The 13,419-nt window shown below is 46.9% G+C and overlaps 1 protein-coding gene across 3 annotated transcripts in view; it reads left to right on the plus strand.

The window, feature by feature from the left end:
- Positions 1-13,419, plus strand: part of FBXL20 (F-box and leucine rich repeat protein 20) — a 499,717-nt gene that overhangs the window by 402,205 nt on the left and 84,093 nt on the right. For all 3 annotated transcript variants that reach the window (XM_040331680.1, XM_040331681.1, XM_040331682.1), the window contains exon 13: positions 12,458-12,514. In XM_040331680.1, coding sequence (XP_040187614.1) covers positions 12,458-12,514 — 57 coding nt within the window. The remainder of the gene's footprint in view (positions 1-12,457; positions 12,515-13,419) is intronic.

A 13,419-nucleotide genomic window follows, 5' to 3' on the forward strand; every position in this document is an offset into this window, starting at 1 on the left:
AGAGCACTGATAGGAATGCGTTCATACCCTTAGATAGCTGCCACCATGTACCGTGACTTAAGGGAGTTCCTAAGAGCCAGTACCTTAGGGTGAGGCGTAATTGTTCTGATCTTGAGGATTTTCACACTCAGGCCAAAGTTTTGACTGAACGGTTCTTAGAGAAGGGGTATTGTCATAAATCCCTGCAAATAGTCCTGGATCAGGTCGTGTCACTAGACAGGAATGACCTGTTACGTGATAGGGAGGTCAGAGAAGGGGATAACTTCCCCGTAGGGGTGCCTTTCATTACTACCTACTCGATCCAGCATAGGGCCATAACTCACCTTGTCAATAAACATTGGCATATTGCCATGAGTGATCCACACCTAAAGGACATCTTGCCTCCGAAACCTAGAAGGCTACTACAGGTGAGGCCGATGTCGAGTCTGTGTTTTAAACTCAAACAGACAAAGATGTGTTAGATCTTTTACCTCCACGGCAACTGGCAAGGAGTTTAAGATTGGACCCTGTGTGACTTGCGCCTCTTTAGGCGTGGTCTATTTGATACAATGCCCGTGCGGTCTTCAGTACGTGGGCCGTACCAAACGGGCGTTTCAAATACGTGTTAATGAACACATTACCAACATACTATCGGGGTTCAGACACCATTCTGTTTCAAATTACTACCGGCTAAAACATAAAAAAGATCCCACTAATACACTGTTCCTAGGGATTGACAAATATAGGCCCCATTGGAGAGGAGGGAATTTGGTACGTGAAATCTCACAGATGGAAATGGGGTGGATTTTTCGCCTCAAGACTTATACACCTTTTGGCTTGAATATAGAAACAGATGTTAACGCCTTTGTTAACAATGCCTAATGTGAGCTTAATGTGATCGGCTGTTATGAGGGTAGGATTAGCATTTTTCCCTATGGAAAGCGCTTCTGTGAAGCAATACCATCAACTCTGGTATTTATTCATTTTCCTTTTCAATTTTTATATTTTTATATATTTGTAGAAACAATGCGTGTAGGTATTTAAAATTTAAGATTTGCACATGTATATAATTTATTTTGATAGTAAATATTAAATTTTTTGGTGATCAATTAGTAATAGATAGATCATATGCGCTGGGTTGCATTGATCTATGCACACCAGGGACATTAGTCCCCGTAGACACAAAGCTATTTATGTAGCCATATAAAAAAAAAAAACTTTTCCCCTCCCGTCTTTCAGGACAGCCCACAATTGAGAGATACTCCTCCTCTTCCTCTAGGAAACACTGCGCCAGCCCATAAATTTCTCACTCCCCCTGCCAGACCTCAGTATTAGTGTTTCCTCCGGTGGGGAGACACTGTGCATGGGAACCTAGGCCAATTCAGGCAGAGGACTGAGGCCATCTATTTTACCTTAAGGAAGCAGAGGCTTCCAGGTGAATCCTGGTGCGGTGCAGGCCCACCATTAGCCACCCCTTCCACGCCGAGCGCGGCTCCTGGTTGCGGGGGACCCCTATCTCGTCCAGCGGGGCGCAGCGGGGGGGACATCCAGGCTCGCCCTGTACTACAGGCCGCAAAGAATTTTTTTGAACCGAGCGGGCTGGACGGCGGGTGACGTCATTTCCGGCGTAGAGCGGATGTCTCCCCTTTGAACCGCGACTTCCGGTTCCGGGTCGCGGTGCTGATAGGAGGTCCGGGCGGACGCTGGAGGGAGTCGGATCTCGCACAGGCGAGGAGAAACTCTCAGCAAGCAGCCACCTGCAGTCATGTCGGCAGCATCTCCAGAGCCAGCCCTGACAACTGACGCTACCTCCAGCGAGCCTAAGGTAAGAGTACCCTGGGGAGGGGCGCTCTCTAGCTTAGGTTTGCCTCTCCATGTAGGGTTCAATGCATGGGGAGGCAAGCCCCCTGGGTGGCCAGGGGAGGGGGAGTCCTTAGTCCCAGGGTTTATAGGGGGCTAGGTGCACTCCCAGGGTTGTAACCAAATTTTTTAAATTTTTTATAACTGTTGTTTTCTGCCCTTTCTGTGTTTCAGAAAGCCATTGAAAAAACGGGAAGTGGAAGGCATAGCTCAAAAAGGAAGTGTGCCTCCTGTAGGGATGTCCTCCCAGAAACATGGACTAAGGTCCTATGTAGGGATTGCATTCAATCCCTGGTCAGGGAAAATGAATTAGAACAGGAGTCAGGACTTGCAGCCTCTGTTAAAGAACTGTCATCCACGTTCTCCTCATTCAAATCTCTGTTTGAGAGGTTACAGCCTTTGGCTGTCCCTACCCAGGTTACAACCCAGCCACAGGCTCAGGGTCCTGCTCCTGTCATACCCATTGCAGCAGCTATGGCAGATGTTTCCGCAGGCCCTTCCCAAGAGGAACAGGTTCCTCCAGATAGTGCCACCTCTGATTCTCAAGAGGGGTCAGAGGGAGAGGACCAGGACGGGGAGTCCAGGAAGCCCTCTAGGTACAAATTGTCACTGGATGAGGTAGAGGACCTCTTAGGGGCAGTTTACACAACCCTTGGTATCCAAACCGACAAGAAACCTCTTACCCTCCATGATCGAATGTACAGGGGTCTGGAGGAGCAAGAGAGAAAGGTCTTCCCAGTACATGATATACTGGTTGAGACCATTAAGAAGGAGTGGCAGGATCCTGAAAGGAAACCCTTTTTTTCTAGATCCCTAAAGAGGAGATTCCCTTTCTCAGAGGATCCTTTATCTGTTTGGAACAAAAGCCCCAAATTAGACGCCGCCTTCTCCCAAGTGTCCAGGAACACGGATTTAGCGTTCGAGGACATGGGGGTTTTGTCCGATGCTATGGACAAAAGAATGGATTCCCTATTAAAGAAATGTTGGGATTCTACTATGGGGAATCTTAAACCAGAACTTGCCGTCACAGTAATGGCTCGCAATCTGGAGCACTGGCTCTCTAAAATTCAGGAGCACATTGAAGCTGGTACGGATAAGGAAACTATTTTAGCCTCCTTCCCTACTATCCTGCAAGGAGTCGCTTATATAGCGGATGCCTCAGCGGAGTCAGTCCGCATGTCGGCCAGATCGGCGGTTCTGGCTAACTCAGCCAGAAGGGCCCTCTGGCTCAAGACTTGGACTGGCGACAGCGCCTCTAAATCCAAGTTATGTGGTATTCCCTTCACAGGGGACCTGCTTTTTGGCCCAGGCCTTGAAGCAGTACTAGACCGCACGGCGGACAAAAAGAAAGCCTTTCCTCCTAAAAAGAGAGTCACAGTACAGGCAGGAAGGGGGTTTCGTCCGCATAAGCAAAAAGGGGCCAAACCAGCAGGCCAAAAGAAGGTTTGGACCCCCAGGGGCAGAGGCAGAGGTGGAGCGATTTTTCACCCTCCTGTCCAGCCCCCTAAAAACCCATGACTTGTTAGTCAGGGTGGGAGGAAGACTGGGGACCTTTCTCCCACAATGGGAATCAATCTCCCCAAACCAGTTTGTCCTGGCGGTCATAAGAGGGGGATACCGACTGGAATTTTCATCACCTCCCCCCCAGAGATACCTAGTCACCCATCTACCCAGGAACAAGGAGAAATCCGAAGCCTTGTTGGGAGCTCTAAGGGAACTAGAGGATCAGAGTGTCATCCTCAGAGTTCCAAGGGCAGAGGAAGGAAGGGGATTTTATTCACACATCTTTGTGGTAAAGAAGCCCTCGGGAAAATACAGGTTAATCCTAAACCTAAAACCTCTGAACAGATCCATTTCATACAGGAAATTCCGTATGGAATCAATTTATACAGTCAGAGCCCTCCTTCCCCTCAATTGTTTCATGGTATCTCTGGACCTCAGAGACGCATACTTACACGTCCCGATCGCGGAGAATTCTCAGAGTTATCTGCGATTGGCCGTGGACCTAGAGGGAACGATTGTACACCTCCAGTTCCAGGCTCTGCCATTCGGGCTATCCTCCTCGCCCCGGATTTTTACCAAGATCCTGGCAGAACCCTTAGCGTTTCTGCGACTTCAGGGAATATCCATCATAGCCTATCTGGACGACCTGCTACTTTTCGCAGCCTCGCCAGAGCAGCTATCCAGGGACCTGGAAGTGACCAAGAAGGTTTTAACAGACCTAGGGTGGTTACTGAACCTAGACAAGTCCAGTTTAATTCCATCCCAACAGATCACTTACCTAGGGTACCTGCTGGACTCTACTCTCTCAAGAGTGTTCCTCCCGGTAGAGAAAGTCAGGAAATTGGACAGAGCAGTAGCTTCCCTCCAAAACAATCAACAGGTGTCACTAAGGTCCCTGATGTCAACGCTAGGTCTGCTGACATCTGCCCTCCCAGCCGTACAGTGGGCAGGGATTCACTTTCGCCCACTGCAGGCCTTCCTACTAAGGATCTGGGATCACAGCCTAGAAGCCCTAGACTCCTTGATTCTAGTACCCCTTCAGGTAAAAAGATCCCTCTGGTGGTGGAGAAAGGCCACCAACATAACCCAAGGACGTCTGTGGATTATCCCGGTGTCTCGGGTGGTAACCACAGACGCAAGCGGCAAGGGCTGGGGAGCGCACCTGGGATCCCTTCCAGCGCAGGGTACCTGGGGTCTCCAAGATCTAAAAAGATCTTCCAATTGGAAGGAGCTGAGGGCAGTGGGCCTAGCCCTCAGGTTCTTTCAGGAGGAACTCCAGGGGCACCACATTCAGGTGAGATCGGACAATTCATCGGCCGTAGCCTATTTAAACAAGCAGGGCGGCACGAGAAGCGAAAGTTTGTCGGTCCTGACAGCGGAGATTCTGGGCTGGGCCGAGATCCACACCCTCTCCCTTTCGGCGGTCTTTCTGAGGGGAGAAAGAAACATAACAGCAGACTTCCTCAGTCGGAGGCAGCTGAGGGAGGGCGAGTGGGCCCTCAACCAGGAGGTCTTTCATCTCCTGAACAAGAGATGGGGAACTCTGGAGGTGGACCTCTTCGCCTCAAGAGAAAATGCGAAGATCCCCTGTTTCTTCTCCCTGAACAAAGGAGAAGGAGCAAGGGGAGTGGATGCCCTGTCCCAAAGCTGGAAGTTCGGAAGATGCTATGCATTCCCACCTCCGGTACTTCTTCCAGCAGTACTGAGAAAATTCCAATCAGAGCACACCTCTCTAGTCCTGGTAGCTCCTTACTGGCCCAAGAGGGCATGGTTCTCAGTCCTCAAACAGTTAGCGGCAGAACCACCCTTATTTCTACCTCAGCGGGAGGATCTTCTATCACAGGGCCCAGTCCTATGTCCACAAGTCCACAGGTGGAGACTAGCAGCGTGGCTACTGAGGAAGCCATACTAAGATCCAAGGGATTTTCCGAAGGTTTAATTGCCACCCTCCTTAATAGTAGAAAAAAGGAGACCCGCAAAATTTACAAGAAGGTTTGGCTTCGTTTCAACGAATGGTGTGTAAATTGCCCCTGTTCTGTACAAAGCCCCACGGCTGTCTTAGAATTTCTTCAGTGTGGGGCAGATAAGGGTCTTTCGGTTAGCACCCTTAAAGGGCAGGTTTCGGCACTTACGGTGTATTTAGAAAAACCTCTGGCCACCAGTCCCTGGATAGTCAGGTTCTTTAAAGCACTATCCAGACAGAGACCAGCTCGAGGGCCACCCTTCCCCAGTTGGGACCTGTCTCTTGTATTGCGTACCCTAACGGGTACTCCCTTTGAGCCCTTAGATAATTGTTCTCTAAGGGATTTAACCTTAAAAACAGCTTTTTTGGTTGCAGTGACCACTGCTAGGAGGGTCAGCGAGCTAGAAGCTCTATCGATCAGACCCCCTTTTTGTGTTATTTTCCCGGATCGGGTCGTTTTCAAGACCGATCCAGCCTTTCTTCCTAAAGTGACTTCAAAGTTTCACAGGAGTCAAGATATAGTTTTACCCTCTTTTTGTTCCAACCCTTCGGGGGAAAGGGAACGACGTTTCAGTACGTTGGATGTTAGGAGAAGTATCCTACATTATTTAGAGGTGACTAAACCGTTTAGACGGTCAGACTCACTATTTGTTTTATTTTCTGGAACCAGGAAGGGATGCAAAGCATCCAGGCGCACTATTGCCAGGTGGCTAAGACTAAGCATTGAGCAAGCATACACTTTGGCTGGTAGGGATATCCCTACAGGAATTAAAGCACACTCCACTCGAGCGCTGGCAACCTCTCAAGCAGAAAGAGCGGGAGCAACGCCGGAACAGATTTGCAAAGCAGCAACATGGTCCAGCTACACCACCTTCGTTAAACACTACAGGGTGGACCTGGTTTCGGCAGGTGAGCAAGCCTTTGGACGAAAGGTTTTGCAAGCCATAGTCCCACCCTAGTTGGTAAGTTCTCGGTTATCCTCTCAATTGTGGGCTGTCCTGAAAGACGGGAGGGGAAAAATAGAGTTACGTACCGGTAACGTCTTTTCCAGTAGTCTTTCAGGACAGCCCTGGGTACCCACCCGAATAGAGGAAGTCTGATTTCAAGACCAGGACATGATGTTGATATGTAATTGTATGTTATTAACATGTTCTTGTGTCTCCCCAGCTGACCGGAGGTGCTCGTATAAATACTGAGGTCTGGCAGGGGGAGTGAGAAATTTATGGGCTGGCGCAGTGTTTCCTAGAGGAAGAGGAGGAGTATCTCTCAATTGTGGGCTGTCCTGAAAGACTACTGGAAAAGACGTTACCGGTACGTAACTCTATTTTTTTTCACATTTAAGATACTCATACTTGCACTGTGGTCAGTGAATGTAGAAGTGTGGCGAATAGCCATTATTCCACGGACGCCGTCTATATCTTTATTGAAGCACACCAAGGGGTTGATTCCCTGTATATGTTATTTGAGGGTCAGGCCTTTGCTGCCTGCCCTCTTGGTGTTAATCCAGCACGGGAACGAATTAATAGGTAGCCAACTGACATAATTAGTGTCTGATGGCATTACATTTGATATAGATTTTTCACTATTTATTTAGTATCAAATTATATGTTTTTTAAAGTTTCACTGGTTAAGTTTAATTTTTTCTTATGGATAAATTTCCAAAAGAATCCAGGTTTAACATTTTACATGATTCCCCCGATCTTGAATGGGGCTTGAGTAGCCGCTGTTGGATTGTGGTGAGAGCGAGTACATTTCTACATATCCTTTTTGTTGAGGGAAGCAAACTCCCCCGTATACGCTAGATGGCGGTAGTGAGGTTTTGAGTGGATGAAATGGAAGGAATGTCCGGTGCCAGACATTCAACCTTCCCCCTTCCGGCTCCGAGAGGTCCCTCCGCCTTTAGTGCTTTTAATTGTGTTCTCGCCCGTTATGGGTAGCTCTGCCACGGAGGTGGTTAATTTTAATGTCCAAATCCTGTTCGTTCGGAATTTTTTCTTTATTATGGACGCGTGAAGTGCGGTCCAAGAATGGGCAAGGTTTACCAGATTAAAGATGGCGCACCTGGACTCATAGACAGCCGTTCACAATAGGCGGTGGGTCTATTTATAGATGGTGAAGTACTGCTTGGCCCTACCCCCATTGACAACGTCCAATAGCGACGAAACGCGTCTGGGAAGGATCACGCAGTGACGTCACCACGACAAGGAGTAGGGCTCCTGTATGCCGGCCGGCAAATTTACTGTTATGCAGATTTTAAATGCTCGTTTGAGTATATTTTACCCTTTTTTTAAAATAAAAGTGTATGTCACAGAGTCACGCTATGTGCGCCTCTTTTTTCATTTACATTTAAACGGTGGAGCTGAGTACATCACGCTCAGGGGACGGAGGGCTTCCAGGTGGAAACATCCGAGGATTAAAGGCCTAGGCTGGGTTATAGCCATCTTCCCTAACTGCTTGCCTTCTGCTGAGTACATCACGCTCAGGGGACGGAGGGCTTCCAGGTGGAAACATCCGAGGATTAAAGGCCTAGGCTGGGTTATAGCCATCTGCCCTAACCGCTTGCCTTCTGGTAAGCGGCTTTCCTTTTTCCGGTGGAGGGTCACTTCATGTATATGTGTCACTGGGTGGTGTGGAACGTAGGAGTTGCCATTGCAAGGAATGTATCCGAATAACCTGTGACCGTATAAGTGCCATCTGATCAACCACGGACTAAATTACATCTTTATTGATTGTGATCCAAAACACTATATATAGTCCATTCTTGGTGAAACATTTTTTTTAGTTATTCTCCAGCAATAGAGACCAAACTGAGCATGTGCAGCCTGACTTCACTCACTGAAACTTATCCAGACTTGGCCAGGGGACAATGCACAAAAAGGAGGCTCTGTGCATACATGATCAAACAACCTTTTTACACAATGCAGAGGATAAACCCCTTAGTTTCCACAGTGAGTATAACAAGCATGCTATTCTGCATATACAGACTGATTTTACTGTTGTGGGTTTAGCAACACTTTAAGTAGAAAAGCTTAACTAAAGGTTCCTTCTGGGGCTATGCCACCGCAGCTGTGCAAATTTCAAATTTGGAGCAGGGTCTGTCTGTGCAGCCGCTGCTTCCCAGTTGGCATCAATGGGATGTGGGCAAACATGGCTCTCTCACACAAGGCACGCATTTTATGTGCCTTTAGTGAATGAGGCCTTGCTGATCACCAGACTAGGCTGCTGTCCAAGATGTCTCAATTTGTTCCTCCATGGATGTCATTCACCAGACCTGAAGGAGAGAAAATGATCATTAGCTGGATTCAAGTATCCCGCCGCATCTTTGCGGCGGCGTATCGTATTTACACTACGCCGCCGTAAGTTAGCTAGGCAAGTACTGTATTCACAAAGTACTTGTTTGCCAAGTTACGGCGGCGTAACGTAAATGAGTAAGCGCGCCTAATTCAAATTAGGCTGAGGGGGCATGTTTTATGTTAATGGGGGGTGACCTGATGTGATTGACGTTTTTTACGAACGGCACATGCGCCGTCCGTGTACATATCCCAGTGTGCATTGCGGCAATGTACGCTGCAAGGACGTATTGGTTTTGACGTGGACGTAAATTACGTCCAGACCTATTCACGGACGACTTACGCAAACAACGTAAAACTTTCAAATTTCGACGCGGGAATGACGGCCATGCTTTTACATTGGCTACACCACCTATGGGGCATGTTTATCTTTAGGCGGCCTATCTCTTACGGAAACGGCGTATCTTTACTGCGACGGGCGGACGGACGTAGGTTCGTGAATAGGCGTATCTAGTGATTTACATATTCTACGCCGAACTCAATGGAAGCGCCACCTAGCGGCCAGCCTAAATATTGCACCCTAAGATACGACGGCGCAAGCCGTCGTATCTTAGATAGGTTTAAGTGTATCTCAGTTTGAGAATACACTTAAACTTAGGTCGGCGCAGATTCCGAGTTAGGTCGGCGTATCTACTGATACGCCGGCCTAACTCTATTTGAATCTAGCTACATGTGTAGATGGGCTTAATTGTTTTTAATTTTAGTTGATGGTTTGCATGTCTCACAGATTTAAAGTGTATGTACATCCCAACAACAAACGTATTTGTTCCTCTGTGGTCTGTTACCCTGACACTTTATATTCCTGATACAGTGAGGGACAAAAGTATTTCATCCCGTGCTGATTTTTTACAAAGAAATTATCAGTCTATAATTTATATGGTGGGTTTAAATAAGTATTTGACCCCTTCGCAAAACATGACTTTGTACTTAGTGGCAAAACCCTTGTTGGCAATTACAGAGGTCAGACGTTTCTTGTAGTTGGCCACCAGGTTTGCACACATCTCAGGAGGAATTTTGTCCCACTCCTCTTTGCAGATCCTCTCCAAGTCATTAAGGTTTCAAGGATGACATTTGGTAATTTGAACCTTCAGCTCCCTCCACATATTTTCTATGGGATTAAGGTCTGGAGACTGGCTAGGCCACTCTGGGACTCTAATGTGCTTCTTTTTGAGCCACTCCTTTGTTGCCTTGTCTGTGTATTTTGGGTCATTGTCATGCTGGATTACCCATCCAAGGCCCATTTTCCATGACCTGGCTGAGGGAAGGAGGCTCTCAAACAAGATTTGATGGTACATGGCCCTGTCCATTGTGCCTTTGATGCAGTGAAGTTGTTTTGTCCCCTTAGCAGAAAAACACCCACAAAGCATAATGTTTCCACCTCTGTGTTCTTGGGGTCATAAGCAGCATTCCTCCTCCTCCAAACACGGCAAGTTGAGTTGATGCCAAAGAGCTTGATTTTAGTCTCATCTGACCACTTTCTCCCAGTTCTCCTCTGAATGATTCAGATGTTCATTAGCCATCTCCCTGTTCTCATAATCATTGAAACTCAATGATGTGAGATCTTGCATGGAGCCCCAGACCAAGGGAGAGTGACAGTTATGTTGTGTTTCTTTCATTTGCGAATAATCGCACCAACTGTTGTCACCCTCTCACCAAGCTGCTTGGCAATGGTCTTGTAGCCTATTCCAGCCTTGTTGTAGGTCTACAATCAAGTGATCCTGCAAGAAATCTTGTCAGCCAATCAACTTCATGTGTTCTCTGCCTGTATTGCCATTCTTACAAGTTACATTGTTCCCAACTATCTCTAAAGACTACAAACACCTCGACCCCCCCCCCCCGCCATGTTTTAGAGACGAGGGTTAGGTATTTGGTAGCTCTGTCCTAGGGTGACAGCGCCGCTACTTCATTGATAACTAAAGGTGAGTGAATGTTGCCACCCTAGCACAGGAATCATTTTATTGGCAGGATCACCAGGTAAAAATAAAGGGAAAACTGCCTGGAAGAGAAAACAAACGCAGCCAACACATCTAATGATTGATAAACTGCAATGTTACGTTTTTGTTCTTGGGCTGATAGCCTTAGATCTACTCAAAAAAAAAAAAAAATAACTGTTGTATTTTGACAATATATGTTTAGTATTGTGTGGTCTGGTTTCATAAAAGTTACATATACAGTATATTCTGTGTGTGAAAGAACTAAAGCTTTAGAGATGTATACACAGGGCCGCTGATAGGCCAGTACAGCCAGCCCTGATGTACCGGGCCCGACATCCTCAGGGGGCTCAGACAGTGCAGAATAAAAAAATAAAAATGGCTGAATTACACCCCTGCTAAGCCGATTCTACTAGCTTAGGGGGGTGTATAATTGCTATGATTTTCCGGGCCCCTGATGTTTGAGTGGAGGGACTTTTTTCTTAGTTTCGAGCGCATGCGCACTACAGCCAGCGCCCGCTCCGCTCCTTGCACGTATTACCTGTCAGCCTGCAGATGCGGTCGCTTGTTTGCTTCCTGCCGATGCGGAGTGATCTTTCATCTGTTCAGCTCCCCACTCAGTAGTTGGCCCGTAAGAGATGGAGAGTGTGAGGCGGGCGGAGTCGGGCAGCTGACAGAGTCCAGAGACACTGGGGCAGAGGAGGAAGCTGGAATTCGTGGCTACTGCTGGGGTTGGTTAAAAAAACGATATCTGTACATTCCTTTAATGTCACCATACATATCTATATGTAACACACAGGCAGAAGACAGCAGGTTCTCTCTCACTGTGTGTTACATGACATGGCTGTTGGGTGCAGATTTTGTAGCTTATTGGTCATAAGTTAACAAGGGCAGCACCCAACAGCCATGCCATGTATGTCATGTGTTATAATGCTGATGATTTTAAGCTCCCTGTGTTGCTGTTTGCAATTAAGGCTTTAAGACTGGGTAGAATCTGCTTGTTCAGCGGGGAATCTGTCCAGTGTCCACTGATCCCGGCTGAATGGAGTGGGCTGATGACAGGTCCGTGTCCACTCAGCTTATGCAGAGCAGACACGGACACAGCCCACTCTACTCTAAGGGCGGTTGGTGTAAACAAACCAGCTGTCCGCTTACACCCGACTGCCCTCCAATCCGATCCGCTAGACGAAGGGGAACAGATTCCTTTCTGTTTTGTTTAGCGCATGGGTCTTCAAACTATGGCCCTCCAGTTGTTCATGAACTACAATTTCCATGATGCCTAGTCATGTCTGTGAATATCAGTGTGTAACAATGCCTCATGGGATGTGTAGTTCTACAACAGCTGGAGGGCCGTAGTTTGAGAATCCCTGGTTTAGCGGATCGGATTAGAGGTAGGCAGGTGTAAATGGACACAGGTCTATTTAGATCCATCGCTCTATAATTGTGATGGGAGGCTCAGATCAGACCCAACCTCTTTTTTTTAACTGCTTGCTGCCCACCCTCTGTACATTTACTGCAGCAGGGTGGCACGGGCAGGCTGGATCAAATATATGTACTTCATCCAGTCTGTTCCTGCACTTTGTTTCAAGGCGGGTATGGGGGAGGAGCCAGGGGCGGAGTTGAGGGTGGGGCTGCAAAGGGGGCCCCGCCAGGTAGGATTTACGGGGCCCCATGATTTCTGTCAGCGGCCTTGTGTATACATAAGTTAGTAGAAAATGTATTGTGACATAATAAAGAGAGAATATTAAAATGGAGAAGTTATATGATCAAAACACTTGTAGTTCTGAGTGCTATTTCAGATATCAGGGGTTTAGATTTGGCAGATGAGTAGCAATACTGCATTATCATTCATCTTTTGTTTTCTGTTGCAGATTACAGATAGCACTCTTATCCAGCTCTCCATACACTGTCCAAGGCTGCAAGTGTTGGTGAGTTTCTTTGTGTGGAAGGGGTGCTGTTAATATTTAAATTCTTAGATTTTTATTGGCACAACAAAATTTAAAGAAACCGGTGGAAAAAATGTATTTGATTATAATAGTAGAAATGAAAATTATGAGCAACAAAATGGTAATGATTTAGGGTAGAAGTTGGATGACCAAATGTGAAAGAAAAGTTGTTTGTTTTTTTTGTTTTGTTTTTGGGATAGTGTAGATGACTTAGTTGCTTTTCCTGTTGGGAAGGTTTTCCCTAAATTTTTGTCCTGGAGCCATAAGCCCCCGCTCACACCACACCAGTACGACTTGTCAGGTATTTGACAGTTTCACACAAGTCGCACCCCATTGCCGGCAATGGGAACTGTTCATATCTATGAAAAAGGTTCCTGTGCTACCTTTTACCAATTTCATTGCGACTTGCATAGACTTCTGTTATAGGAAGTTGCAATCCACAATGAAATCGGCAGTGCAAATCGTGGCAGTAATGCAATTTCAAAGCCGCACTGGTGCCAACCAAGTCACAAAAGCAGGAAATAAGTTGGAATCTTCTGAACAGGTTGGCAATGAAAATCTAATGTTCCATGTTGAGATTTTCTTCATGCCTTTACCAGTGGCACCAGTCACCAGTACAGAAAGTATGACGTTCCTATAAATTGGCAGACCGCAATAAAGATCGGGTACGAATTTAACTTTTCTCATACATTATACAAAATGACAAGAAAAATGGATGCAGTTCACATTAATTAGGATGGAAAGAATTGATAACCTGATTTCTTTATCGTACATCACGGGACACAGAGCCGCATAGCCATTACATGTGGGTTATAGAGTCTACCTTCAGGTGATGGACACTGGTGTAATCAATTAAACAGGAAGTTCCCTCCCTATATGACCCCTCC

This window comes from Rana temporaria, chromosome 12 (genome assembly GCF_905171775.1).
Source record: "Rana temporaria chromosome 12, aRanTem1.1, whole genome shotgun sequence".
Classification (NCBI taxonomy): Eukaryota; Metazoa; Chordata; class Amphibia; order Anura; family Ranidae; genus Rana; species Rana temporaria.